The sequence below is a fragment of the Dasypus novemcinctus genome, chromosome 14 (genome assembly GCF_030445035.2).
Source record: "Dasypus novemcinctus isolate mDasNov1 chromosome 14, mDasNov1.1.hap2, whole genome shotgun sequence".
NCBI classification, from domain to species: Eukaryota; Metazoa; Chordata; class Mammalia; order Cingulata; family Dasypodidae; genus Dasypus; species Dasypus novemcinctus.
The window spans coordinates 17,541,972-17,569,891 of NC_080686.1; the positions used below are offsets into that span (position 1 = coordinate 17,541,972).

At 40.4% G+C, this 27,920-nt stretch overlaps 1 protein-coding gene across 2 annotated transcripts in view; it reads left to right on the forward strand.

Moving 5' to 3' along the window:
* RP1 (RP1 axonemal microtubule associated) overlaps positions 1-27,920 on the forward strand; it is a 391,698-nt gene that overhangs the window by 163,750 nt on the left and 200,028 nt on the right. For both annotated transcript variants that reach the window (XM_058275538.2, XM_058275539.2), the window contains exons 14-16: positions 1,369-1,545; positions 4,078-4,290; positions 15,249-15,426. In XM_058275538.2, the coding sequence (XP_058131521.1) occupies positions 1,369-1,545; positions 4,078-4,290; positions 15,249-15,426 (568 nt within the window). The remainder of the gene's footprint in view (positions 1-1,368; positions 1,546-4,077; positions 4,291-15,248; positions 15,427-27,920) is intronic.

The following is a 27,920-nucleotide window of genomic DNA, read 5'->3' on the forward strand; positions in this document are numbered from 1 at the left end:
ATTAAACTGTTTTTAAAGATAAATGTACATTAACTCTTTTGAAAAAAAAAAGACAGCATAGGATCAGAGTCATGCAATTTTCTAAATGCTTAATATGTATTATAACATTTAGTCTTATATCTGCCCCATGAGGGAGTCCATTATCATCCTTATTTAACTGACTAGAAACCTGAAGTACAGAGAGATTGAGCGACTTGCCCTCGGTCATGTACTGTAAGGTATGGAGTTGACCGCAGGCTGCCTGACCCCAGAATGTTATATCTTACCACAGCATGCTTCTTTTTTTTGTTAGGAAAAAAAACACATAGCATATTATTTAACCTAAGGGAAAGCAATAGGTATTTTTCTTAAAAACTATGTAATATGTGGGCCTACAATTCTGGTGAAATGATTATGGTTAACCAATCAGTCAAACTTCTCCCACGGAGCCTGTTGTCTGCTGTGGCCTTGACAAGGCCCCTTTGCTGTGCCTCCTAGCACAATGGGCTCAGTCCTGGCCAGAGTTAAGTGCTCAGTAAATACAAAGCTGGTACGAATGGAGTATTCTCATTTGAATCAAGAGTTCAAGAACTATCCCATGGCTTTACTTTTCTAAAATCAAATCAAATCGACCTCCAAGCCCCTCTCCCATGGTCAGTAGGAGGGTCCACCTTATTCATTCTGAGGCTCCCCTTATTTTGTGCAAGATGTTTCCCAGCCCAGGGTCTCAGTGTCTGGAGACATCTGTCTTAGCTTTGGTCTGTGCTGGTCCCTCCCCATGTGCTCACCGAGCCCCAGGTGGTGCCTTAAAGGACAGCCCTGCCCCAGGCCGTCCTTGGTCCAGGAAGTCTTGCTGGGCTGGCTACCTTAGCCAGGTCCAAGCCATCCAAGGGACACCACGACTTCTTCCACTTCAGGCACGGAGGGGAGATGGGGGACCCCTCCACCCCCCACCTGGACCCTGTATCCCTGGAGCATGAGCTCCTCTATTGGGCTAGTCTTTTGAAAGCAAATCCTAGGAATAAAATAATGACTTCCGGTGATTTTAGCTTTCAGATGCCTCGAATTCTCAAGACTAAGAGTCTTGAGTTAAGAGAACCCAAATGAAGAAATGACAGCTAAACAATGATAAAATATATATAATTAAACTAGCCTGCCGCTGGGGTTATTTTTATCGCCACCCAGCCCTCGGCCACAGCTTCTGAGAAGTCAAAAGAAGAAAATCCTTGCAGTCAGGTTGGGGAAAGGAAACAAGGGAATGACAGAAGACAAACTCATCTAGAGAATGAGGTGGTCTCTAGAGTGGAGTAGACCTGTATACGCAGATTATGTCAGGACAGTATGTATTTATTTCACTTGGCTAATTCAGACTTCTCCTTTTCCTTCTAGGCTGGTGGGGGCGCCACCTCCAAGCTGCGGGTGCTCTGCCAACCCGACCGCCGCGTGGTTCTAGAGTCCGTGCTGCTTCCAGGTCACACCGTAAGTTTTGATCGCCAAGGCAAGAGAGCCAACGCATCTGCAGCAGGCTGCACAGACCTTTCACAAGAATTTGTGGTCTGTGTCAAGGTAAAACAGACGAAAGTCGTTAAAGTTTAAAATGCCAAATATCTGCTTTCTTTTGCCCCCTTGAGAAAAGCTGTTCTGGAGTTGCATCCTAGCCCAGCGGTCAAGTTCCTTTCCACCTGATGGCCTTGACCCCTTTGGCCATCCTATTTTACCCAGACTTTGCAAGGCAGGAGAGGTCACTGCGTTAGCAGCAGTGAAACTGTGATGGGAATAAAACCTACATCTGATTTAAGAGGGAGAGTAAAGCTTTGACTGGAGGGATTCTTCATTTAAGATACCGCGAAGCAGACTTGGCCCAGTGGTTAGGGTGTCCGTCTACCACATGGGAGGTCCGCGGTTCAAGCCCCAGGCCTCCTGACCCATGTGGAGCTGGCCCACGGGCAGTGCTGATGTGCACAAGGAGTGCCCTGTCACGCAGGGATGTCCCCCGCATAGGGGAGCCCCACACGCAAGGAGTGCGCCCTATAAGGAGAGCAGCCCAGCGCGAAAGAAAGTGCAGCCTGCCCAGGAATGGCGCCGCCCACACGGAGAGCTGACACAACAAGATGACGCAACAAAAAGAAACACAGATTCCCTTGCCGCTGACAACAATAGAAGCGGACAAAACAAAGAAGAACATGCAACAAATAGACACAGAGAACAGATGACTGGGGAGGAGGGGAGAGAAAAAAAAATACTAGAGAAACTTGCATTTGGGAAGCAAATGAATGTATATTTTAAAATTTCCTAGCAGAATTACAATTTATACCTGTGTTAGATGCATGAGTGATAGTTTTATAATGTTTGTTTCTTTCTTGACAGTATATTTTTGAATTTACCTTAAAGATAGTATTATTGGGAAACGGACTTGGCCCAGTGGTTAGGGCGTCCGCCTGCCACATGGGAGGTCCTGGTTCAAATCCCGGGCCTCGTTGACCCATGTGGAGCTGGCCCATGAGCAGTGCTGATGCGCGCAAGGAGTGCCCTGCCATGCAGGGGTGTCCCCCGCGTAGGGGAGCCCCACGCGCAAGGAGTGCGCCCCGTAAGGAGAGCCACCCAGCGTGAAAGAAAGTGAAGCCTGCCCAGGAATGGTGCCGCCCACACTCCCCGTGCCGCTGACGACAACAGACGCTGACAAAGAAACAAGACAGACACAGCAAATAGACACAGAGAACAGACAACCGGGGGAGGGGAGGAATTAAATAAAATAAATCTTTAAAAAATAAAAAAGATAGTATTATTATATTTATATAATAGCTTATCATTTCTGAGATTGCTTATTTTGGGCCAGGCACTTCACAGAGAACTCCAGCACACACAGGACAAAATCTAATCATCATGGAAACAGATATTATATTTGTGTCTTACAAATGAAGGGAAGGCACCGTAGAGAAGTTAAGACTCTTGTCTAGTATGGCCTCACTAGTAAATGGTGGGGTAGGTCATGACTCAGACCGAAACCAGGCTTCAGACCTTTTTATTCTTCCTAGGTAATAAGCACTTTCCCATGTTATTTTTTTCCCAAACGTGATTTTAATAGTTTCATGTTTAAATCAAACCTAAGGATTGGTTTTTGTTATTTATGTCTGCGCCTATGAACTTTTTGCTATTGGACATTTAATCCCTTTTTCATTATTTCTTTCTGCGTATCATATTGCAGTAAATGCACTTCAACATGTTTCTTTGACCACCTCTTTCATTATTTTCTTAGCTTAGATAGTTAGAAATTGAATTTAAGTGTCAGAAAATATGGATCTTTTAAGGTTCTTAACTTACCAACAAATTTCTTTCCAGAAATGTGCCAATTTTACTCCTTTCTACTCTGTGAAAGAGTAGCCTTCCTATTGACCTCGGTGCTGAGTCATTAAAGAGAAATGCTTGGGCAATTTTCTGTAGGAATAAATATGTAATTATATCTTCTATTTTTATTATGAATGTGAATCAGATTTCTATTTATTCACCTATTTATACTTTGTCTTTTGCCTCTTGTCTATTTGCCTTTTTTTTTCTGTTTCTCTGCAATATTAGTATATTTCTAATTAACTTTCAAGAGCTTTTTGTATCTTGAGTTATTGATTTCATAGGATTTACTTAAGTATACCTGGTTGTACTTTGATACCTCTTTTCATTCGTTCACTCATTCTTTTATGTATATATTCAACTAATATCTTTAGGTATTAGCATGCTCTCTGTAATTCAGGTATTCAGTTTATAGTACACTCAGTTTATTCTGCTTTGTTTTAATATTAAAATGATTTGTCTTTAGAGTGTGTGAACTTTGTAAGTGGCATGTTGGTTTTGTATCGATTTGAAATCCTGGTGTCACCCGATACTGAACTTTACATGTTGATACCCTCTCAGTAAATAGGAATGATGTGAATTGCATGCACCAAGGAGACCGCCCCCTTCAGTTTTAACTTTACCAGTTAAGTTCTTCATTTCCTCCTCTTGCTTATCTTCTGGTAAGATCCCTTACTGCAGCCCCTGTAAGGAGATGGGCTCTCCAGCTACCGCTCTTGTTAAAGTGTGTCTGCCCTGCCTGTCGCTCCGCAGGGGGTGTTCCTGGACGGTGCAGTGATCCTGCTGGCCACCAGCCTGCGCCAGGCCCTGTGTCCCCAGCCCGACGGGAGCTGCACCGGGGCGGGAAGCCGGTCTGAAAAGTCCCACTGGAGAGTGCACAGAGTCAGCTCTGGGGTCTGCATGTTGGAAAGTGTGACAAATGCCCAGATGTATCTGAGGATGAAGGATGGCCAGTGCGATGGAACAGTAAGCATCAGCTCGTGTTTTTCTCAACAAATATTTAAGGAGTATGCTGGTAATAGACACGAGAGTGGCTCTTTCCCAGTGTGTGTGTGTGTGTGTGTGTTTTTAAGCTTTAATCCACGAACATTCTGCTAGTTGGATGTTATAGGGGATGATCTTCCCTGACTGACTTTTTCAATAAGTGGGGTGGTCAGGCATTGCCCGAACAAGCCGATTCTAATGCAGGAATCCTGGGGTGGGACCGCAGCGCCTGCTCTTCTCACCAGCTCTCGCAGCGGCTGGTGATGCTGCTCCGTGAACCACGCTTTGCGAAGCAGGACTCCAGAAGGTTGCAGCTTAACCATATTTCCTCACTGCCTCTTTTAGTGCTTGGATTTCCACCATGGCAAACCCTGTACTTTTGAGTAAGGAAGTAATTTTAGATTTTAAATTCTGAATTTGAAAACTTCTTCTTTACCATTCTTGAGCCTTAGGAGGAAGTGTGGAAGTCAACTAACATAACATCCTCTATGAATTCACAAGTCTCCTGTGGGGCAAGGTGCATACAGAGCTGTAGGTTAAATTTCCTATTAATGCTCTGTCCATCTTTCTTTTTTTAAAAAAAAATTATTGTGGTAATATATACATATAACATAAAATCTGCTATTTTAACCATTTTTAAGTGCACAATTCAGTGGCATTAATTACTTTTACAGTGCTGTGTTACCATCACCACCGTCTGTTACCAACATGTTGCATCACCCCAAATAGAACCTCTGTACCAGTTGAGCAGTCACTCGCCATCCTCCCCACCTGCCCCTTGGTAACCTTTAATCTGTTTTATAGATTATGAGTCTTCCTGTTCTAGATGTTTCCTGTAAGTGGAATCATACTATATTTGTCTTTTGTGCCTGGCTTATTTCACTTAGCATGGTTTGAAGCTTCACCCATGTTGTAGCATGTATCAGAACTTCATTCCTTTTTATGGCTGAGTAATACTCCATCGTATGACTATGCCACATTTCTTTTTTATCCACTTGTCTCTCAGTGAACACTTGGGTTATTTCCACCTTTTGACTACTGTAAATATGCTGTTATGAACATTGTACAAGTGTCTCTTTGAGTGCCTGTTTTCAATTCTTCAGATATAAACCTGGCAGTGAAATTGCCAGATCGTATGGTAACTCTATGTTTTAACTTTTTGAGGAACTGCAAAACTGTTTCCCACAATAGCTGTTCCACTTTACGTTCCCACCAATAATGCATGAGGGCTCCAAATCACTTCACATTCTTGCCAACACTTGGTATGTTCTGTTTAAAAAATAATAGCCATCCTAGTGGATGTGAAGTGCTATCTCATTGTGGTTTTGATTTGCATTTCCTTTAATAGCTAAGATGTTGTGCAGCTTTTTATGGTTATTGGCCCTTTGTGTATCTTCTCTGGAGAAATGTCTAAGTCCTTTGCTCATTTTTAAAAATTGGGTTGCTTGGTTTGTGGTGTTGATTTCCATCTATTCTTGTTTGAAACAAGCAGTTTAGTTTAAACTGTATCTTTTGGGTCAATGCTCAGAGGTCTTCTCTCCCCACTTTTTCCTTACTGTAGTGCATCTGGATAAATGGGAGAACTTGCATGAGCTTAGACAGGTGGGAAGAGAGATGTTGGACCATTCATGGTCCACTGGACCTCTGTCTTTGCTGTAGGCAGAGGAATCTGTGTCTGTAGAGCTGAAATGAAGATCCACAGTGCAAAAGGAAAAGCTCATGCACACCCACATTTAGTTAACATCACTGATATACTCACGGTGGCATGAAGAAATGGCATCACCATTTTATAGATGAGGAAGCCAAATGTAAGGGTTAGAGTTCCATGCTTATGGTCTTTAAACTGGAACATGGACTAAATGAAATAAAAACAGATAATTTTCTGCTATGGCCAGACCTGCTAAGAGCACAGTTCCATCTAATGTGCTGTCACTCTGTAGGAGTAGCCTCAGGATGTAGCTTTCCCTTCACATCCCACACATCCCCAAGATGAACAGCTCTTCCCCTTCTGGGACTTTTAGGGATGCTCAGAACCATGAGATGGTGGAGTACTATATGGCATATTTGGGTGTGTGTGTTTGGTGGTGTCTCTGAGGACACAGATAAGTGTCACTCCAAAGTGATGGGATGACTTTGGAAATTTGTAGTCTCCTCATTGGGTGGCAACCAAAGGGGCATCTCAGTGCTCAGTGAATTTCCACTTAGCTGCCTCACACTCAAGTTGGATGGTGATTTTCTTGTTTCTTCTGTTCTTCATTTTCCCATCTGTGCAGCCCCTTTTGGTTCCTTTTACTTTTTTCTCAGTGTGCCGTTTATCTTGTTCCCTCCAAGTGAATAAAATTCCTCTGCAGATTTATAGCAGACTATTTCTGCCTCACACTAAATCCTCATGCTTTCTTTTCCTTTCTGTTTCTGCCATGGGTAACTCAGATCTATGGGCTCAGGCTGAGGGGGTGGAAGCAGTTTTTGGCATTCAGTTAAAGCATTTGGTGAGCATGGGAAGATGGGCCGAAACTTTCAGACTAATGCATAGAAGAATGATCCTGGCAAATAGGAACTACTGGTGTGCTCACTCTTCTGGAGAGGAAACAGTGTGAGCCTGGCTAAGTAACTTGCCTGAAGCCCCACAGTCCGAGTCAAAGCTGAGACTGAAGCTAGGTCAGCCTACCTCTAAAGCCCTATGTTATATTGTTTAGGATAACAGGATCAAGAAACCTCCATGAGAAAACCAGGGTCACAATTCAGTAGGGGAGGTGATTCTAAAACACTCAGTTTTCCTCTATAACCAACATTGTTGACAGCTTGTCAGGTGAGTGATTGGGATCTAAAATAAATAGGTGGGATCACACCCTGTGACCTTTTATCCTATGTTGTGCTTTGCAACAACTCTGGCAACCTCCCGTTCTTTCCCCTCCCTGGTAGAGTTCCCAACCTTAAAAGCCAGTTTCATGAATTCCTAGCCTTCTTGAAGTGAGGTAGACTAGTATGCATTGTGAAGATCCAGATCTTCTCTTTAAAGATAATTTACAACTTGAAAAAAGGGCATGAGCTCTGTTTGCTTCTGGACAGAGATAGACAAAATTGAGTGCCTGACAAAATCTATTGATAAAGACAAAGGAGCACAAACGGTTTAATACAGAAAATGATGTTCAGAACACTAAAGCCAGGAATTCAGGCCATCTCAGGAAACGCGGCTGAGAGATTTCCCAGGCCTTTCGGAGTTGTGCAGGCAATGCTTTGTGTGCCATCAGTGTGTCCAGAGTTATGGTCTCTGTTCTGAGACCACCCAGGCCAACAGTTGTAGATGGAACAGTGATTGAACAGAAAGGAGAATGGTAAGGGGATCATCTAGTAAGGGAAAACCAGAAATAGCAGGTCCATATAAGTCAGGGTGATTTAAAAAAAATACTGTATTTAACAACCCGTTCAGTCCATCTCAACCCGGAGAGAGGAGGAGAGCAAGGAGCTAGGAGCAGTGGAGATCCAAGACGGCATGCAGCATTTCCTGGCCATGTTTCCAGGACATCCTTTCTTCTGCTTGGGTCCTGCACACCCTGTCCCCCAATGACCTCCAGGGCTCTCCCATGCTGGGGCAGCCACAGCCACCAGCCGGTACCTGGGGACTCAGGTTGCAGCTGTTCAGCAGCTGATTAAGTATTTCAGTATTTTTAAATGGTGTGGTCTACCCGAGAGTACCCAGGAAAACATCAAATCTACCTAAGTGACTACACAGGGTAAGGCAGAGGTAATCTTTGAGGGCTGTGGAAGAAACGTTGCTAATTTTTTTTTTTTGGTAAAAATCTTCATCTCAAGGTCATATTTGGGAGGTCTTCTTGGCCTATGACATCCTTATCCTGTAGTGAGTTTTCCCATTCACCTTCCCAAATCAGCACTCACACATTTGGCAGAGGCCTTTAGCTTCCTGGCGTATCTATTAAAAGCCAAACTTGTTCTTGGGAAAATTATTGCACTGGAGAGTTATTGCTAGAAAATTTGAAATTTTAAGGAGCCTGTCCATGAAGCCCAAGTTCTGAATACTCTGTAAATCATAGCGATGTGTGCTCGAATTCTGGCCAGAGCTGAATTTCCTGACACTGCTCAAGATCTGTAGAGAAAGCAAAGAGAGGAGATACACTAATATTTTTGAGTGTCTACGGTGTGGCAAAGGCTGACTGAACTCATTTGTATTTGTGGCGTCAATCCTTAACCTCTACAATCACACAACAAGCAATCAGGTGAGCAAACAGGAGCACCATATCTACTAAAACCAACCCATGCTATCAAGCTATTAATGATCAGGTCCAGTCCAGATCAGTCATCCTAGATCTTCACTTGCAGTGGGACAGGCCCCTGGCCTCCTGCCTTACACACTCTGTCACCAGACATGAGTGTCAGCAAGGGCTTCCCCTCTGGGCCCTGGGTAGTCAGTTGTCTTGTGCATGTCAGCACCAGATAATTATCCCAGGGCTGCAGGGGGACTCCAAGGCTATTCCTGATGGGGTCTGTTATTTAAACTACATTGATTACAAAAACCAAACTTTTTATTTTGAAATAGTTTCAAATTTACAGGGAATTGAAAAAAATAATACAAAGCTGGTACAGAGAACTCCAACATACCCCTACTTCCACCCTTTCCCAGATACTCAGGTCTACCAATTTTAGCATTTGCCACATTTTCTCTTCCTCCCTCCCTTCCATCCTCCCTCTCTCTCTTAACTCTCTCTCTCTCTCATCTATCTATCTAGCTTATCTATTTTCTAATCATAACAACATTGATTTTTAACCTTTACCCTGGTACTTTTGCATAGAAAAGCCTCCACAGACCCTTTGTCTTTTGCTTCATTTGTCTTTTACTTCTGTTACTCCAGTTTCAGTGCTTATACTATAACTTGTGTTATGAATGATTGACTTGGTTGTCTGTCTTTAAAATTATGGGAGTGAGTCTTCTCAGTCAAAATGCATATACTTTTTGCCTTTAAGAAATAGTACTGATGCATCATAGTGAAGTATATTGTTTTTCATAGTTACTGTATCTGACCAGAAATCATGAGGCTGTAATGATCTTACTCTTGAAAACTGAATGTAGCAATCTTTGTAATTACCCTGGATTTCATGAATTGAGAGACATACTTACAACCTCAAAGGGGATATAAGACATATTAAAAGGTAGTATATGCTCATATTACTATGCCTTAAAAAACCTAACAACTCCTGCTAGCTAGTCAGCAAATGCTTATGGTAAGACAGTGAATCAAAATAAGCATTGTTTCCATTGTGTCTGCCATTGTTCATTTGAAAACATTTCTTATAGGTTTATTAAACAGTTACGTTTAAGTCAAGTGATACAGATCATATAATAAATGTTTCTATTTCTGTTACTATATTTTGGGGATGACTGTAAGATTATTTAAATAGGAAAAAACACACCTCAAAACAACAGATTGGACCTGGCAGAAGGAAAGAACAGTGAACTCAGTGACAAGGCAATTACAATGACTTAGGCTGAGAAGCAGAAAGAAGAATGAAAAAAAAATGTGAACAGGGCCTAGGAGACTTGTGGGAAATCCTGAAGTATTACAATATAGAATTATGGGATTCCTAGAATGAGAATAAAGAGAGAAAGGGCCTGAAAAAATAGTCAGAGAAATAATGGCAGAAAACTCCTCAACTTTAGTGAAAGATGTTGTATTAGGCAGCCAAATGCAAAATACCAGAAATCTGTTGGCTTTTATAAAAGGTATTTATTTGGGGTAGAAGCTTACAGTTACCAGGCCCTTTCCTCACCAAAGTCTATTGCCACATGTTGGGGCAAGGTGGCTGCTGATGTCTGCCAAGAGTTTAAGCTTCTTGGTTTCTTTTTCTGGGGCTCTGCTTCTCTTGGGCTCAGATACTCCACTCCTCTGTGTGCTTACTTCCCAGGATCCAGCTCAAAACTCCAATCTCCCTTCTCTGTGGTGTGGTTTTTCTGTGAGTTCCTGCCCACCAAGGGGGTAGGGACTCAACATCCTACTGTCATGGCCCATTCAAAGTTCTAATCATAATTTAATCATGCCCAGGTACAGACCAGTTTACAAACATAATCCAATATCTAATTTTGGAATTCAGAAACAATGCCAAATTGCTACATATGTGGATATACACATTTAAGAATTCCAGTGAACCCCAAAGAGGATAAAACTGAAGAGAACCATGCCTAGACACATAAAAGTCAAACTATTGAACACCAAGGAGAAGAAGAGAATTCTGAAAGTTCTACCAGAAAAGCAGCATGTTATGTACAATTGAGACCCCATAAGATAAAGCACGTCTTTCTCATCAAAAGCCAAAGAGTCAAAGAGTTAAGAAACACTTAAAGTGTCAAATGAAAAAAATTGCTAACCAAGAATTTTCTTTCTTATGGGACTGTCTTTTGACAATGAGGGAAGATAACTTCCTCAACATGATAAAAAGGCATGTATGAAAAACCCACCACTTATGCTATAATATCAGGATCAAGACAACGATGCCCACTGTCACCACTGTTATTCAAAATTGTACTGGAAGTTGTCACCAGAGCAATAAGGCAAGAAAAAGAAATTAAATGCACCCAAATTTGAAGGGAGAAGTAAAACTTTCCCTATTGCAGATGACATGATCCTTTATACAGGAAATAATAAAAAATCCAGGTACTAGAGCTATTAAACAAATTAAGGAATGTGGCAGGTTAAATGAGCAACATGCAAGTATCAGTGGTTTTTCTATACACTAGTAATGAACAATATGAAGAGGCAACCAAGAAAAGACTCCATTTATAATAACAACTAAATGATTCAAATATCTAGGAATAAATTTAAGGGAGTAGAGGATTTATACATGGAAAAATACAAAACATTGCCAAAAGAAATCAAAGAATATCTGAATAAACAGAAGCATATTCTATGTTCATGGGTTGGAAGACTATTGTTAAGATGTCAATTCCCAAAGTGATTTAAGTCTCAATGCAATTCCAATAAAATGTCCAACTGTCTTACTTGCAGAAATGAAAAAAATCAATCATCAAATTTATATAGAAGTGTAAGGGACACTGAATAGCCAAAAGTAGAATGAAGTTGGAGGACTTACACTTGCTGATTTTTAAAACTTATTACCCTGCTTCAGTAGTCAAAACAGCATGGTACCAGCATATGATTAGACATAGAGACCAATGGAATTGAACTGAGAATTCAGAAAAGAGCCCTCACCTCTGTGGTCAATTGGTTTTCAACAAGGGTGTGAAGTCTTCTCAATGGGGAAAATAATATCTTCAGCAAGTGATTCTTGGAAAATTAGATATCCATATTTAAAAGAATGAAGTTGGTCCCCTATATCACACCACATATTAATGTTAGCCCCAAATGGATCAAAGACCTCAGTATAGGAACCCAAACTATAAAATATCTTCAGTACCTTGTGCTAGGTATTGGTTTCTTAGATCTCACACAAAAGCACAAATCACCAAAGGAAAAAAAGAGATAATGGTGACTTCATCAATTTTGAAAAAATTTGCATCAAAGAACTTCATCATAAATGTGAAAAGACAACCTACAGAATGGGAGAAAATATTTGGAAACCACATGTCTGATTAGGGCTTAATACCCAGAATATATAAACAGCTGCTTCAACTTGACAATAAAAGAACAACAATTCAATTAAAAATGGACAAAAGGCTTAAACAGATGATTCTCTAAAATAAATAAACAAAATCCCAATAAGCACATGAAAAGATGTTCAACATCATTATACATTATGGAAAGACAAATCAAAACTGCAATGAGAAACCACACACACTAGAATGGCTACTAGCTAAAAAGAAAAAACAAGATAAAAGTGCTGGAAAGAATGTAGAGAAACAGGATATGTGGGATGTAAAATTGTGCAACCACTGTACAAAGATTTTGGTCGATAGTTAATTATAGAATTACCATATGACCTGGTGTTTTAGTTTCTTGGCTGCTAAAACAAATATTGTACAATAGGTTGGCTTAACAACAGCAATTTATTAGCTCATGGTTTCAGAGGTTAGAAGGCTTTTCCTTTTGGGGTATGTATCTTTTGACTGGCCAGAAATCTTTGGGGTTCATTGGCTTTCCATCAAGTAAAAGGAAAGGGGTTATAATAGATGCAATAACATGAATGAGCCTTGAAGACATCATGTTGGGTGATATAAGCCAATGCAAAAGGACAAACAGGGAATAGTCTCACTGACATGAACGAATGAAAATAAGCAAATTCATAGAGTCAGAAGACTAGAATACATGTTCCTGGGGAATGGGGAGGAAATAGGGAATGAGAGTTAACGCTCAGTTGGTATAGCTTCTATTGGGGGTGATGGAAAAATTTGAGATGGTGGTGATGGTAGCACAACATGAATGTAATTAACATCACTGAATTATATATTGGAATGTAGTTAAAGGGGGAAATTATAGGTTGTCTATGTTACTAGATAGAAATTTTTTTCAACAGTAAGATACGTTTTAATCTGCTCAAGCAAACACCATGCAATTGATTGGTATAAACAATGACAATTTATTAACTCATGGTTTTGAGGCTAAGAAAAAGTCCTAATCAAGGTGTTGTCAAGGTGATGTTTTATTCCTAAAGGTTGTGGCATTCTGGGGCTGACTGCCAGTAATCCTTGGTCCTTGGCTCTTTTGCCAAGTGACAACACACATGGTGGCATGTCCTCGCCTCCCTATTCTCTTCTGGCTTCCGTTGAATTTCAGCTTTTTGCTTCTTGTGACATTCTCTCTGTGTCTGTCTGAATCTCATTCTACTTATAGAGGACTCCAGTAATAGGATTAAGACCCGTCTTGATTGAGGTGGATCAAACCTTAACTGAAGTGGCCTCATCAAAAAGTCCTCCTTACAATGGGTTCACACACACAGGAATGGATTATGTTTCTGGGGTACATACAGCTCCAAAGCACCACAGGACAGTACACAACACCATAAACCCTCATGTTAGCTATGACCTGTAGTTACTAGTATAATTGTAATAATACTGTTTCATAAGTTGTAACTAAGTTGCTACACTAATGTGAATTGTTAACAACAGGGAATGCTGTGTTTATGTGTGCATGGGTATATGAGAGCTTTATTTTCTGTAACCATTCTAATAAAAAAATATTTAAAAAAACAAACCCAGTGACTCCCCATTGTGTAAGAAAAGGCTCAGATTCCCTGTTTTGCACACAAAGAGCCATGACCTGAGTCTCCCTTTGTAGTCTCACTTTCCCTTTCTAGTCTCTCTCTTGTTCAGCAACCTCCAGATACTTGTTCATTTACACACAGGGCTGCGTGTCGCTTCACTGCTTTGGTTCCTGCTGTCTCCTCTCCTTGAAATTCCACAGATACCCTTCCTCTCTTCAACCCTTTCCTCTCTTTAACACTTAACTCAGCTTCACCTTCTCCAGGAAGTCCTTCCTGATTCCTCTGAGTTTGGTGCCTTTTGCGCTGTAGTCCTTAAGCTCCTTGGGTCCATCCTTTCCCGTTTGCTTACATACATTATTTCTATCAAGTAAAGGTTATCTCCTTTACTTGAATACAGAGAAATCAAGGTCAGAGTCTTATTATATCCATAACAAGAACAGAAGATGGACTGTTTAATTCATCTTTATAAAATGAGGGGGGGGGGGGACTTAGTTCTTTACCTTAAAAAGTTCACATGTGAGGGGGGAGAGATAACCAAGAATATGATTTTCTATTACAATCAAAATAATAGTTGTAATTAAAAATTTCAATTATTTCTAATAAATTAGTAGCACTCTGAAATCTTATAAGAAAACTGTTTAAAGAGGCGAAAGGTAACATATTTTCTACTATAGTATGAATGCCTTCAGAAGAGGAGAGGTGGTTGTAATGGCCTGAAGGGAATTTGGAGTACTCCCGAGCACTTCGTCTTGAATGTTTTTAAGACATTATAGGGATAAGGGTCCCGGGACCATTTTCACTTCTGACACCAAATGCTAGATTGGGAGCTCCCAAAACAACCCTCTGGTTAGATAATTCTTTAGAAGGGCTCACTGAAAGCTGAATTTATCACAGGGAAAGGATACAGATTAGCCCCAGTCAAGGGGCCAAGTCCAGGGGTCCACACATGGAGCTTCCTGCCCTCCTCTCCCCAGGAGCTCACGGGCAGTGTCATCTTCCTCCAGCAATCATGTGTGGCAATACGCTTGGAGGATTGCAAGTGTACTGACACTTACCCATGCTTTGGGGTCCAGAAAATTTATTGTGGCTCCATGTCAATTGCCTATGTGGCTGATTTTCAGTCTTCAGTCCCGCTGGAGGTCTAGCTGCTACTTCCTGACCCAAAGCCCCTACCACAAATCATATTAGACTTTCCAGCATGGCCAGTCCCAACCCTAAACAAAGACACTCCTACCAGGCCTAACACAACAGGCGCTTAAAATCCTCCAGCAGCTGAGGACAAAGGACAGACCTTTCTTTTGGCAAAGTTAAATTTTTTTTTACCATACTGTTTTACTATATAGTCTTTGAGTAATATCTGTGTGCTCTGTTTACTGGTTTATGTAAATGGACTTAACAGACTTATAGTAAGAATTGTTCTCTTTTTTCCCCCATTGTTTTAGAGTATTTTCCAAAGGGAAAATTTTGTATCTGAGCTTTCTCTGTTCATTTAGCAAGGTAGGCAACTCTGAAATAAATATAGCACATAATGTCCTCTACTGACTGGAAGATCCTCTGTGATGCAAAAGGCACTCTTGCCTCACCAATCATATGGCCTTTGTTTCTGGAACTTATAGAAGAGGGCAAAGCATGGAGTTCAATTTATACAAACCTTTCTAGCTTTATTATAAGGACTTGAAAATGAAGTAAAATATTCTTGGGACATGCGTCGTTCTGAATTCTATCCTTCAGTTTTTGCAGACATTTATGAAATCATGTTGTATTGCTTGTAGGGTACAGGAGACATTGACTGTCATTTTAAAATTAAGAAGAACCTAGAAGATGCCTCCATAAGCCTGGAGTCTATGAAGAGCCCGGGGTTGTTTGTTGGACTTCAGTCAGATGGGCGAGCAAAGCCAATTATTTATACCAAGGACGGGAACGTTTTCTTCTATCCACAAGTCGTCCAGTGTACGTTTTCTCTAACCTACTTTGATTTTAGTTTGTTTCGTGGTGGTTTGTGTACAGTGTCTGGTAATTTGATCACAAATTTTTGCTAATCAAATCTCTATTGTTTGCTTCATTTGTTGTTCTAGAAGGAGTGAAAAAATAGATAATAATGACCACTTGCCTTAAATGCAAAGATAATTAATGTTAGATATAGAGTTTTTGCTACATCTACCCTTCATAGCTGTTTAAATTGTGTGTATGTATGTATGCAATTATTTGTGTGTGCATATGAATTTTTTAAGGGCTATCTTCATATGTACTGATAGAAGATGGGACTGTTAGAAATGTCTTTGGCTTCATTCCTCTTAATTTTTAATGTTCTTAGTATGAAAAGAGATGGAACAAAGATCAACACATGAGTTTTGGATTAAAAATAAGATTTCGGATAAAAAGTGTCTGAAGGGATAGAAATGTGAATATTTTGAAACTTTTTTTATCTAAGTTCAGGTTTTCTGACAAATTGAAATTTAGAGCACTTTATTTTAACAATTTATGCTTAAAATGTATTTGCTTGAACATAGAAGTTAATGAGGTAACTCATGCTAAGTTGTCTCAAAGGTTAGTTTGCCTTCTCATTTCTGCCTGATGCGGTTTGCTGTGTATCTGATTTGGTTCCACGGGTTTTGGCTTTGTCCAAATCCAGATGATTTTCTTAGGTGCCTAAATCTCATTCAATTGGTTTTTTAATATCAAAACTCCATACATGCTTTATATGTGTGTATGTGTTTCAAATTAGTTGGATTTTTAATTTGGTTCTGGGTAGAGGGTGTGACACAATGGGAAACTGAGGCCATAATGCCTGAGAAAAGAGAGTGTGTTCCTCCCAGGCCCCAGAGGGAAAGGGAGGGTGCCCTCAGGGCTCAGTGGGAAGCTGGGTCCCCGGGGGCTGAACCAGCAAGTAGGGAGCACAGGGCAGAGCAAGAGGCAGGCTTCTGCCTTCACTGTGATCTGGTAGAAGTTAGTAGATTTCCCATAGGCAACAAGGATTCGTTAGTTCAAAGTGTGGAAATGGAAAAGGACTGGGGGTCCGAGGCTTGTGGGGACGGTGGACTTATCATTTGGGGCCAGCCGCGGGTTTGGGGTGAGGTGGGTGGGTGGTGGCTGCAGATGTGGGTTTGGGGTCTGGCGGAGTGGATTAGTCGGTATTCTAGGGAAACAGGGTGAACAGGAGATAGCTGTCAATAGTGTGTGATTTTGTAAGAGTCTCTCCTGTGACCAGGGGAATGCCCAAGTCCAGGTTCCGCAGGCAGCCTGCAAACCAGGGCCCTGGTCAAAGTCCAACAAAGGTCCTTGATGAGTTTCCAGGAGACATTGACTGTCCAAAGACGAGTTGGGAAATTCTCTCTGAATGCTGAAATCACTTCCCCTTTTAAGGGATTCCCCTGATTGGATATACCAACACTCATTGCTGATGGCAATCTCCTTGGTTCATGTAGATGTAATCAGCTATCTATGCGGTAAACTCACTGGTGACTAAAGTCAATAAATGCCCTTGTATTACAGTTAGCCCAGTGCTTGCTGGACCAAACAACTGGGCACAATTACCTGGCCGAGTTGACACATTAGCCTAACCATCACAGGGGAGTTTACGGGCTAGAGCTGGAAGCTGCTTGTTAGCAAGGCCAAAAGTCAATGTTGAGTGAGTGGCTTAGCCAAAATTAGAGGGATACTGAGGCAGCACACAAGTTTTGATAGCTATAATAGTATATAATCTCCTACAGGAGATATTTTAAAATAAGAACACAAGGAATTTTATTTAATGTGATGCTATAGATGGCTCTGTTCTTTGTATTACCTGCATCAATTCCTTTCTAAATTTTGCACATGGTTGGACTTGCACACCTTACTTACTGCCATCCCTGCCACCACTCCCTCCACCCTCTGTTTTTCCACAGGCTGGCACAGAGCAGCACTCCTACCCAACCAAATGGGTGTGCCGCCTGTCCCTGGAGCTCTTGGGGGGAACAGATGACTTGAGAGAAGGCAAAAAGATACAGGGCGAAACAGAAGAAAAGCAGTTGGAATAAATAGTGAGGAGAGCATCCCAGTGGGTGAAGACAGGAAGAAAGGAGAAGTAATACAAAGGTAGGGGCAGAGAAGCTAGGAAGGAAAAGATCACAGTAATTACAAAAGGAGATGGGAAGAAGAAATTTGTGAAACAAGGGAAGAAAGAGAAAATAAAAAGCCACATTTGTAAACCTAGGTTCTTAGTACTAATACAACAAATAGAAATGAAGTCAAATGAAGTCATTCTTCTTTCCAGGTGTATTAGTCAGCCAAAGGGGTGCTGATACAAATACCAGAAATCAGTTGATTTTTATAAAGGGTATTTATTTGGGGTAGGAGCTTGCAGATACCACGCCATAAAGCATAAGTTACTTCCCTCACCAAAGTCTATTTTCGCATGTTGGAGCAAGATGGCTGCCGATGTCTGCGAGGGTTCAGGCTTCCTGGTTTCCTCCGGGCTCAGCTCCTCTGTTTTTTCCACAAGGTCAGCTGTAGACTCTCCGGCAAATGGCTCTGTCTCTCTTCCTGGGGCTCCAGTTTCAGCATCAAACTCCAATATCAAAACTCCAATATCAAAACCCCCAACTCTTTTCTTTGCCATGAATTTTGTCTGCGAGGCCCCACCCATCCAAGGGTGGAGACTCATCACCCTAATTATAACTCAGTCATGCCCAGGTACAGATCAGATTACAGGCATAATCCAATATCTATTTTTGGAATTCATAACCATATCAAACTGCTACACCAGGCTCTGCAATTTAGTTCTGTTTCTAAAGCATGAATGGATTGGGTTTTCTTACCTATTTACTTCCTGTATGGTCCTAGTCAAGTCAAGGAACTTCAGAGAGCTTTGGTTACTGGTAAGAGGGTAACAATAAAACCTTTCTGGGAAGTTGATGTGGCTCAACTGATTGAGCTCCTGTTACCACATGGGAGGCCCATGATTTGGTTCCTGTTACTCCCTAAAGAGCTGGTGTGATGCAAAGGCATGGGCAAGCTGACAAAACAAGGTGGTGCAACAGGAGGTACGAGAAGAAAAACATAATGAGAGACACCAACAAAGCAGGGAGTAGAGATTCCCAGTGCCTCCTAAAGAAACAAAGATGACGAACAGACACAGCAAGTGCAAACAATAAGGGGGTGGGTTAAAGAAATTTTTAAAAAGTCTTTTTAAAAAAACAAAAGAAGTTGGCTGTAGAGGTTAGAGCCTATTTATAAAGAAACAAAAAACAAAACAAAAACCTCCCCTTTCTACCTAGTGGAGCTGTTGGGGAGAAAGCAAGTAAATGAATGTTTTTGTTTCAGTAATTAGTGTGTTTGATATTATTGATGAATTCCAAAAAGAAATACTGATTATGTGTGTAAACTGGTCTGTTCCTCTGGGCGAGTGATACCCTTAGATTGTATTGAATTCAGAGGTCTCACTTTTACTTGATTAATTATGACTAGGGCTTTGATTGGGCCACATTAGTGGGATGTTGAGTCCCTGCCCCCTTGGTGGGTGGGGACTCACAGAGGAAGTGACAAGGCAGAGGAAACAGTTTTGATGCTGGAGTCCTGGGAAGTAAACACACAGAGAAGCAGATAAGTGAGGAAGGAGAGAAGGCCCATTAGACACAGCAGAGGCCCTGGGAAGAGAGATGGGCCATTAGCCTGATAGTTTATAGCTGTTCTTGTGGCTAGAGCAGAGCAGCTAAGCTCAAAGGGAAAGAAGCCGGGGAGAGAGACAAGACTTAGCCCAGCTTTCAGTTGATATTGGAGGAAGCTGGGAACACAGAGCCTTAAAGAGGAAGAGGAAGGCTGAACCCTTGCAGACGTCAGCAGCCATCTTGCTCCAACATGTGGCAACAGACTTTGGTGATGGAAGTAACTTATGCTTTAAGGCCTGGTAACTGTAAGCTTCTACCCCAAATAAATACCCTTTATAAAAGCCAACAGATTTCTGGTATTTTGCATCAGCACCCCTTCGGCTAATACAGTAAGAGCTAACATTTGTAGAGCGGCTATTTTATGTCAGACATTGCAAAGCATTAGCTATATCATTTAATCTTAGAGTTTAGAAAAGTAGATACATTATTTGTTGTTGTCTTTGCAAATCTGCGCTCATTCAGCAATGTTTTGGGAAAAAAAAAAGTGAATATACCCAATGATTGTCAATTAACTTTAAAAGCTTATATCCAATAGAGCTGTGACTGACTCATCTGACACTCTGTAATCTGTTTATGTAATTCCCATCTCCCCCACTTTATTATTTTAATACAAGTAATTGGGGAAATTTTCAAAACTGTATTTATGCAGAAATCTATCCAATCAGAGGTAAACACTATTTGCATTTTGGTGTTTTCATGGCTTTTTTTTTTTTTCTACAAAAGTATGTGTAGTTAAATACATTCTACAACCTCTATAACTTCTGACACCAACTGCAAATGGCTGCGGTAGCTTCAGACAGCAAGTACAGCGCAGTTTGGCTCTGTGTCTGTCTACCTGGGTTAGGCCGGATGCCATAGGTCAAGGGTCTCTACAAGACCACCAGCTGCAAGGCTGGGGGTCCAGGGCACCTGCACTTCTGACCAACTGCCTACAGATCCAGGGCTTCCAATCACCCCCTCGGGCTTCATGATTCTTTGGAGTGACACATAGAACTGACTCAGTGAAAGCCCTAAACTTAAGATAACAGTTTTATTATAGTGAGGAGAGTATCCACAAGAAGCTAGAAGGGACACAAAGGACAGGGCTGGGGGGGTCTCAAATGCGAGCTTCCGTGTCCTCTCCACGTGGACTCAGAAGGCACCACCCCCCGGCCCGGCCGTGTCATTCTCAGTTGTGGAGGCTCACTCTAGCTGGCCTTCTAGCAAGGATCCTCAGGGCATCATGAGCTAGTTCACTTTTTATGGCTCTTTTATAAATCCCTGCAAAGCAGAATAGAGCCCTCCCTACCCAAGGTGTGGTTTGGATGGTAAAGCTGACTGATAACACTCCATGCACCAGGAGAATTCGGGGGAGAGTTCATAACCCACACAAGGAACGCCTTGGAGGAGCAGGGCAGGCACAAGCAGGTCCAGGCTACCTTGGGCAGAGCAGAGGGAGCGGCTCTGGGCTTCTCTGTGGCTGGGGGTTGGGCCTGTGCAAAGTTCTTGCTAGTGGGAGGTTTGCATTTCCCATATGAGCCAAAGGATTAGGTTAATTCATGGGGCCCCATATCAGCCTGCTTCGATGTGGGGCCGAAAGAAAGAAGAGTCAAGTTTAAGAGGTCCCAGGTCAAAGGTGAGGTCAGCCTCTTTATTACAATGGCCTGGGTTGACATATTCAAGGTTTGGGCTCTCTTCAAACTTAATATTCTCAGAATCTTTGGAAGAATTCGTGCTGAAAGTTTGCATGATATTTCTCTGCCCACTGATGCTAGGCTCTTACTACCAGTAGCATAAATGCCACCATTTGCACAGAAAACGATGGTTCTAAGGAATTTCAACCCTAAACATGTCATTTCTAAACACACCAAAGCAACTCCCTACTTCAGCAAGGGTGCTTTGGAAATTTTTTATCAGTGTATCATTTGTCCTAGGAACTCAGAGGAAGGGTGTGAAAATATCAGTATTTCTTCAGAGCACAGTTTCTGAACAATTTAAAATCCCAACGTTAAAGAAATCCACACATGCATCAAGAGCCCTTTGTCTTCCACATCAAGTTTGGATTTATGCAGCTTGAGACTGTAAGGAAGATGAGCCTGCAGAAGACCTGCTACAAAACCCTGCAAGTCCCTAATTCATCGTTACATTCTAAACACTTCAGCAAAAGAAAGCACAAAGAACGCCTGCTTACAAAGGCTTCCGTCTGATGTGTCAGGTGCATACCACTGGAAATTCTGTTTTCTCTAGATATTTGTCCTTGCTTTACCCACATTTTTCCTTTCTTTTCTAGGTAATGTTGAATTTCCTGCCAGATCAGGAAAGCAAATGTGCAATGCAAATTTTAGAGAACACGTAAAAATGCCTTGTTTCAATGAGACTTGCCTCTCAGCTGTCTAAACTCACTGCCAATTCCCTTCCCAAACTTTCCATTGTAAGGTGTGTGACACTCTTGAACCTTATGTTGAGGAGAAAATGAACAGATGACTAGGTCAGAGCATGGATCAAAAGCCCTTCATTTACTCTACAATTATTGCACATGGCAATGAGGAATAAGCCACGCAAATGGATTTCCAGAGAGTCTGGGAAATATATATGATGCTCAGTTGATAGACTCTAATCCACCCCCTTTTGAAGTCCAGTTGGATTGCACTGCTCTCTTGATGACTCGTGTGGAATTCAAGGGCCTCCCTGAAGTCCTTTCTGCCTGCTGAGTCAGACATTACCTGGTGGCATTTAGTGGGGGCTTCTCTGATCACACAGTACCAAGTGGCAACACTTGCTTCTTTGTCTCCCCAGAGCTCCACACTCTGCCTCAGTTAGAGTAGATTTCAGGATATATTTGTTGAGTGAATGAATGGTTTAGGTAAATTAAATGTGATTTCATGCCAGGAGTATCTGGGTTTTACTTTCAGTATGTTCCTTATTATATTACTATCTCTGAACCTTTGTTTTGTCATTTGTATACGAGGAAAGCATTGCATTACAGTCACAGCAAAAACGCTTGAATCTGTGAATCTTTTGAAATGACAAGTAAACATATTTTGAGTATATTGTGTGCAAATATACACGGGTGTGCATTTGAGGTGGGAAGAAGCTCATGGCCTTTCTTAGATTTTTAAAGGGACTGGTGGCTCAGAGAGTTGTGAAAAATCTCTACCTTATAGGATTTTTATGATGTTTATAAAAAATGTTTATGAAAGTTTATAACAATGCCCCAAATCATTTTATCATTTTTGGAATTTTTTTCCTGATAGATTGACCTTGCCCTAAACAAACAAACAGGCAAACACACACACACACACACACAAATAAAAACAATTTTAAAAAATCCCCTTGAAAGGGTTGAGCTTTGAGTTATTTGTATTTCAGTACAGAAGTAGAGCAGCCCAACTCCACAGCCATTTCACAGCATTACATCTTCCTCCGTTTCTAGGAAAATGAATTGAAGTGGTGAAACACCCTGAGTAGTGAGGGGACTTGGTAGGGAGATACCAATAAGGTTGCATTTTAAGAAGCATCCAGTGAAGGAACTTCAAGTAGGGAAAGTGCTTTTGTCCCCAACCCTGTGCCCTGAACAGGTGGGCCAGGGCCCCTCAGAAGCGCCTGAGTCTCACGGAAGCTTATCCGTACTGCGTGGTCCTGTAGGAATCCCAGTCGCATGTAGGGCGCTGCTCCCTTCTGCCTGGGATGAGGATGGTCTCATCAACTGGGTTCCCCACGGAACAGCAAGAGGCTCCAAGGACAAGGTGGAGAGACAAGCGTGGTGTCCATGCTGAGATCCTGGTTTTCCTGTGATGGCAGTGTGTTCACATCTCCTGCACCTGGTCCTTTTTCTGGAAGATGCAGTCAGAGTGCCTTAACTCAGCAGTGTGGTGAGAACTAAATGAGCTCATTTAAATATGAGGTGCTCAGAAGGGTGCCTGGTCTCACTAACTGTGCTGTAATTATTTCTTATTATGATTATTTTAAAAAGAAAGAGAGTTGGAGTTTTGGATACTGGAACCTCAGGAAGTAAACACACAGGAGAAGAACAAAGAGGAATAGTGATGGCTACATAGACACGGCAGAAGCCCTGGGAAGAGAGAGGGCCTGGTAGTCTACAGCTGACCTTGTGGAGAGACCAGAGCAGCTGAACCCATAGAGGAACTAGCCACAGGAGAGAGATGAGGCTTATTCCAGCCTACAGCTGAGATTGGAAGAAGCTGGGACCACAAAGCCTTAAGAGGAAGAGGAAGCCTGAACCCTCGCAGACATTGCCGCCATCTTGCTCTAACATTTGGCAATGACTTTGGGTGAGAAAGTACCTCTTATAGTACCTTGAGTTGGGCCTTGTGACTGTAAGTTTCTACCCCCCAAATAAATACCTTTTATAAAACCTAAAAAAGAAAAAAAAAAAAGGAAGAGAATCTCATAGCATATCTTACGCAAATTAAAGAGTTGATCTGTTCTTGGAACACAAGACAAATCAAGATAACATGAACTCCCAAAGGCAGGCTAAATTAATTATTAATACAGTTTTCCTCTTGATTCCATTTCATTGATATAAGCAGGAATTTCTCCAGAGAAAGTTTTGTGAAATGTCAAATAACTTAGGACTCATGACTGCTTTTAGAATTTTCACTCCATTGCACAATAAAACTTAATTTAGGCTCATAGTAGTTGATTAATAAATATTTGATGAAATGATGTGGGATTTCATTAGCTATGGGAGAATTCAGTTCAAACTTATCTAAAAAGTACCTGAGTAAAGAAAGCATTCTTAAATGGACTGTGCTGATGACAACACATCTCTGTGATGAAACTGGGAGCCACTGAGTGTCCAGTTTGGATGGGTTGTATGAGGCAGGGGACTATATAATACAGTGACCCCCATGGTGAATGATGGATTGTGGTTAACAGTACAAATTTGAGAACGTTCTCTCATGAACTATAACAAATACACAATACTAATACATTATGTTAATGATAGAACGTTAGAGGGAAAAATGCACAAAATATAAGCTATGGACTATAGATGGTAGGAATATTATGATTATGTTCTTTCATCATTTGTGACAAATGTGTCACAATTATGTAAGGTGTTGGTCGTGGGGTGATATATGGGACTCCTTTATGATATACATGATTTTTTGTTAGAGCACAACTTCTCAAATAAAATTTTAAAAAAGTCCCTGAGAAATGCACTATTTATGGTGGATTATATCTCATTGTATATCTAAGTTGATAGAGAGGATCTAGCTATAGGATTCCAAGTTTCCATCTTTTTAATCCATTGAAAAAAAGAACATCCAGGCTCTTCAGTTTAGCTTCAGCATTAGAAGTGAACTTCCTGAAGGAAGCCGGGTGGGCCCACTGGAATCCCAGAGAACAGTCATGATGTATTTGGTCTGTGACTCTCCAGAATCTGGTTTTACTACAAAGTTGATAGATCCTTGAATGCAAAACTGATAGCTGAGGACCAAAGAAAAGTCTTTTCATTCAAAAGCCTCCAACATCTGGTTTGTGTTTTTCGTCTTTTTACCCCATCTTCTCCAGTTGGACTCATCACCTCTTTCAATCACTTCAACCAAATTACTTTTTGGTGTCTTGGTTTCTTCATCCACATTTTGGTTGGGATTGTTTAATGAATTAATTATATACTTGCAAATTTGATAATAAAAGATCATTTATCCAACTACTATTTAGCAGCACTAGCTATACTGTGCAGCAAAATCTCTTCGTCCTCCTTTTTATTTATTTACATTTACAGTAATGTGAACTTTATATACAGGAGAAAGTAGGAAGAGATCTGACCTCATGTGCTGCTATGACCAGTTATTATACTGAGCCCATGGAGAAGGTTCCACTGAGCTACATATGCTCCCTTATTGGGAAGTTTTGTTAATTCCTCTTGCTCCAAATATAATGCTTCCCTGTAATAAGACTTTACTGTGCTTGATTGTTTAATCCATCCTAGGCAAATATAACTAGTGACTTTTCATCAATTCCAATATGCTGTTAACTTTTATAGAACATCTAGGTAACAATGGACTTATCCAAGTTTTTATTACTATCAATAATGGAGACTTAAATTATCACAAAAATTTGCCTCCTTTTGCTCTAATCCCAGCCCAGTTTTATGGTATGAGTCACCCGCTGTATACAAATTTTAAGATTCTGAAAAATGCAGGGTTGAAGATAGGATTCAGATACTACTTTTTATAATAATAAAATGAATTTCTTTTAGATGCAAGTCTTAGGCAAGTTTGTATTAGAATGTTTATAAAATCAGTGTTTTACTTCATTCTAGTCTATCTGCTAAGATCATTCAAGAATCAACATCTAAATGAAATACAGTCATATGCCCAACTCATCAGATCCTAAATATGTGTATTACAATCTTATTTGTGAAAATATGACAAAATTATGTACTAAATTATAAAATAGATGATATGGATTTAAAATATGCATACTGAAATATTATGACATTGCTATTATATAAGGTTTAGCTTATTTTATTTAAAAAATAGCTGGGATTCAACAAAACAAAAGGTTTTTATTAGTTGACTTTGTAGAGTCACAGCATTTTATTCTGGTATATTCTCATAAACAACTTTATCAAGCTATAATACACATACCATACAATTCATCCATTTAGAGTGTGCAATTCAGTGTTTTTTAGTATATTTATAAATATACGCAATGATCACCACTGTCAATTTTAGAACATTTTCATCACCCCCAAAATAAACCCCAAAACCCTTTAGCTATCACCCCGTATTGACTCTTATTCCTCCCAACCTAAGCAACCACTAACCTACTTTCTATATCTATAGATTTCCCTGTTCTGAACATTTCATATGAGTGGAATCATAAATGTTGTATTTTGTGACTTTCTTTTTCATTTAGCATAATGTTTTCAAGGTTCATCCATGTTATAGCACGTATGAATTTCTCATTCTTTTTTTCTTGACAACTTTATTTCAAATTCACAAAAATGAAAGAACAGAAAAGGCAGCTCAACAAGTTATAGAAACATTACTCTTAAAAAATTCTTTTTTAGGCACTTTCATCTTACCTAATTCCAATTGCTAACTCAGTTGTTCCTGTAGTGTTCTGAAATATACAAAGATGAACAAAGATTAGTTAAATGACAGAGTCAAGGTCTCCTTACTAATGAAAAAGAATGGAGAAGAGAAAAAATATGCTTAATCTTATTCATATCTCACAAAACCAAACCTCATATTCTTTTTTTACCTTTAAAATTAATATAGAGACAAATTTGCTTTTGCTACAAAAACACTACAATGTTGTTAACTGTAGTTCATAAATTACGTTAATTATATTTTCCCATTTATCATCATATTCTAAACACCCTAATTTATATTATTAACCCCAATCCTAATCTACTTCCAGAATCATTGTTATACATTCCCAATATTATCCTTCAACTGTCCTCCAACTAACAATCTTCCTAGACAACTCATTTCAGCCACAATCACATCTATAAATCAACAGTGCTTCTTACATTCATTATAATGTTTTACCATCAAGTCCAACCATTACTACCTGTTTATGCTTGACCTTATTAAACATTGTGTATACTACCAGCAACTTCTCCCCCTGCTCATCCCCATTCCATCTCCCACCAACATACACTTCATAGTCCAACTCCATCAGTCTACTCTTTGTATTTAGTTCCTATTGGTGAAACCATACAATATTCGTCCTTTGTGTCTACCTTATTTCACTCAACATAATTGCCTCAAGGTTCCTCTCTGTTATCATGTGCTTCCCCAGTTGATTTCTTTCTACAGCTGAGTAATATTTCATTGTATGAATATACCACATCTTGTTTATCCATTCATCAGTTGACAGGTTGTTTTCATCTTTTAGTGATTATGAATAAAGCCACTATGAACATCAGTGTGCAAATATCTGTTTGTGTCCTTGCTTTCAGTTCTTCTGTATATATTCCTACTAGTGGGGTTGCTGGATCATATGGCAGTTCTTATATTTAGTTTCCCAAGGAAATTCCAGATCATCTTTCACAGAGGTTGTACCATTTTACAGTCCCACCAATGGTGATGGAATGTTTCTATTTCTCCTCATCCTCTCCAGCACTTGAAGTTTTCTGTTCTTTTAATAATGACCATTATATATGTTGTGAGATGATATCTCATTTTAGTTTTGAGCTGCATTTCCCTAATAGTTAGTGATGTTGACCATCTTTTCATATGTCTCTTGGCCACTTTTATTTCCACTCCAGAAAAATGTCTATTCAATTCCTTTTCACATTTTTAATGGGGTTGTTTGTCATTTTGCTGTTAATGTGTGTGATATCTTTATATAATATAGATTCAGTCCCTTATCAGATATATGGTTTCTGAAGGTTTTTTCCCATTGAGTAGCCTGTCTTTTTACTTTCTTGACAAAGTCTTTTGAGGAACAAAATATTTCATTTTGAAGCAGTCCCATTTATCTATTCTTTTCTTTTGTTGCTCATGTTTCGGGTATAAGATCCAAGAAACCACCAACAAGCACAAGATCTTGAAGTTGCTTCCTACATTTTCTTCCAAGAGTTTTATTGTTCTAATTTTTATATTTAGATCCTTGATCCATTTTTAAAAAATTTATCTCCTCTTCCCCCACCCTCTGCAATTGTCCGTTCTCTGTGTCCATTCATTGTGTGTTCTTCTGTGTCTGCTTGCATTCTTGTCTGCCTTGGTCCATTTTGATTTAAGTTTTGTATAAGGAGTGAGATAGGGGTCCTCCTTCTTTCTTTCAGATGTGGGTATTCAGTTTTCCCAGCACCATTTGTTGAATAATCTGTTCTGACTC